Here is a 2,162-nt window from a genome sequence, read left to right as displayed (position 1 = left end):
TAGCAACCTTGTAGGATTGCAGTAAGAGACAATTGGTACAAAGTAAAGTTATGCAAAAATATATATGTCCGACAAATTTTATTTAGTGGAGTACCTTTACAATTGAGATAGGTAAGCTAGCCTCTTTAAAACCTTCCCGAGCAAAACCCATATATGGGAAAAATCTCAAGGTAGGAAAAAGAGTACTAGCATTCTGCATTTTGTTAGCTGAAGTATTTCTTCAATGAACTGACATTCCAAGTGTTAGGTAGTATCGTTCCATCTAATTCTTCTAGATGATATGCACCCTTGCCGATCACTTTGTTTATTCTGTAAGGTCCGTCCCATGTTGCGGCGAGCTTGCCATGGGAAGGTTGTTTACGCGCTGTTTCAGTCTTTCTTAACACCAAATCACCCTGATTAAATGATCTCGGTCTGACGGTCTTGTTATGACGTTGTGCTATTCGTTGCTGCAATGCCTTTTGCCGAATTGCTGCTATGGTTCGAACTTCTTTAACCAGGTCAAGTTCAGCTCGGCGGGAGTCATCATGTGCTTCATGTTGCGTTCTTAGGGAGTTTTGTGATATTTCAACTGGAATCATTGCATCCGAACCATAGACCAAACAAAATGGTGTTTCCTTGGTTGTTGAATGTACCGAGGTATTGTATCCCCATAAGATCTCCGGAACAAGCTCGGCCCATAAGCCCTTAGCGTCGTCGAGTTTCTTTCGTAGGGCTTGGAGGAGGACCTTGTTGGCAGCTTCTGCTAAACCATTGGATTGGGGGTGTTCAACTGAAGAAAAATGTTGTTTGACTTTTAAATTCTGCAAAAAAGTTTGAAAATTATGGTCTATGAACCGGCGACCATTGTCAGTTACAATATGTTGAGGTATACCAAATCTACAGATTATATGTTGCTAAACAAATGATATCATCTGTGCCGATGTAATTCTGGCTAGAGGTTGAGCTTCAATCCAATTGGAAAAGTAATCGATTGCCACAACTAAATATTTTACCTGTCTTGGTGCAGTTGGAAAAGGTCCGAGGATATCAATTCCACATTTATTAAATGGCCAGCTTACCGTTGACTGGTGTAATTCTTCGGCTGGGATATGTAATGTAGGGGCGTGCTTTTGGCAATGATCACAAGTTCGGACTTTTTTCTTACTGTCCTCCAATAAGGTCGGCCAGTAAAAACCGGCACGGAGGATCTTGTGTGCTAGGCTCCTTGCCCCTGAATGTGTTCCACAGATGCCTTCGTGGACTTCAGCTAAGGCTATTTCAGCTTCGGTCCTGTCTAAGCATTTCAGCAATGGTCGAGAATAACCTCGTCGATATAATTGGTCATTCAACAATGTAAAGAAAGATGCCTGCCTCTTAAACTTTTTTGTGTCTTGTACTTCTAGTGGAAGTTCTGCATTTTTAAGGTATTGGATATATGGCTTTTGCCAACTATCCTCGGTTTGAAAATTGCCGATCATATTTATGCTCGGCTCCTGCAAAGTTGACTGTAAAAGCGAAGCATTGTGTGACTGGCTTGTAGCTAATTTAGATAATGTATCTGCTCTGTAATTCTGCTCTCTTTCTATGTGTGTAATCTTGAATTTGGAAAAACGAGTTATTAGTTTTTGTACAATTTCAAGATATTTTGATAAAATAGGATCCTTTGTCTGAAAACACTGATTTACTTGTTGAACGACCAACAAGGAATCACAATAGACATGTAAATTAATGACCTGTAATTCAATTGCTAACCTGAGCCCCGCAATGAGGGCTTCGTATTCGGCCTGATTGTTGCTGGCTCTAAAGGAAAATCGGAGAGAATGTTCAACAATAACTCCTCCGGGGTTTTCCAAGAGTATCCCTGCACCTGATCCTTGGGTGTTTGATGCTCCATCGACGAACAATACCCAGTGTTCATTGTCTTCATTTGGGCTTGATCCTGTAAACTCAGCAACAAAATCGGCTAAATACTGTGACTTGACGGATGATCTAGGTTGGTAGTGGATATCAAATTCCGAGAGTTCAATGGACCATTTGATCAACCTCCCTGCTAGGTCGGGTCTGGCGAGTATCTGGCGTAGTGGCTGGGACGTCCTAACGTTGATTGTATGGCTCTGAAAATAGGGACGAAGCCTTCTTGCTGAAAATACGAGGGCATAAGCCAGCTTTTCTAACTTTGG

The 2,162-nt window shown here is 41.5% G+C and overlaps 1 protein-coding gene across 1 annotated transcript in view; it reads right to left on the bottom strand.

Moving 5' to 3' along the window:
- LOC107646883 overlaps nt 204-2,162 on the bottom strand; it is a 2,644-nt gene continuing 685 nt past the window's right edge. Inside the window, exons 2-4 of the mRNA XM_016351025.1 lie at nt 1,716-2,122; nt 996-1,577; nt 204-803 (exon numbers count right to left, since the gene is read on the bottom strand). Coding sequence (XP_016206511.1) covers nt 204-803; nt 996-1,577; nt 1,716-2,122 — 1,589 coding nt within the window. The remainder of the gene's footprint in view (nt 804-995; nt 1,578-1,715; nt 2,123-2,162) is intronic.

This window comes from Arachis ipaensis, chromosome B06, assembly GCF_000816755.2.
Source record: "Arachis ipaensis cultivar K30076 chromosome B06, Araip1.1, whole genome shotgun sequence".
In the NCBI taxonomy this organism is placed as follows: domain Eukaryota; kingdom Viridiplantae; phylum Streptophyta; class Magnoliopsida; order Fabales; family Fabaceae; genus Arachis; species Arachis ipaensis.
The sequence above is the reverse complement of the archived record's forward strand: the minus strand, read 5'-3'. Positions and strand labels throughout refer to the sequence as shown.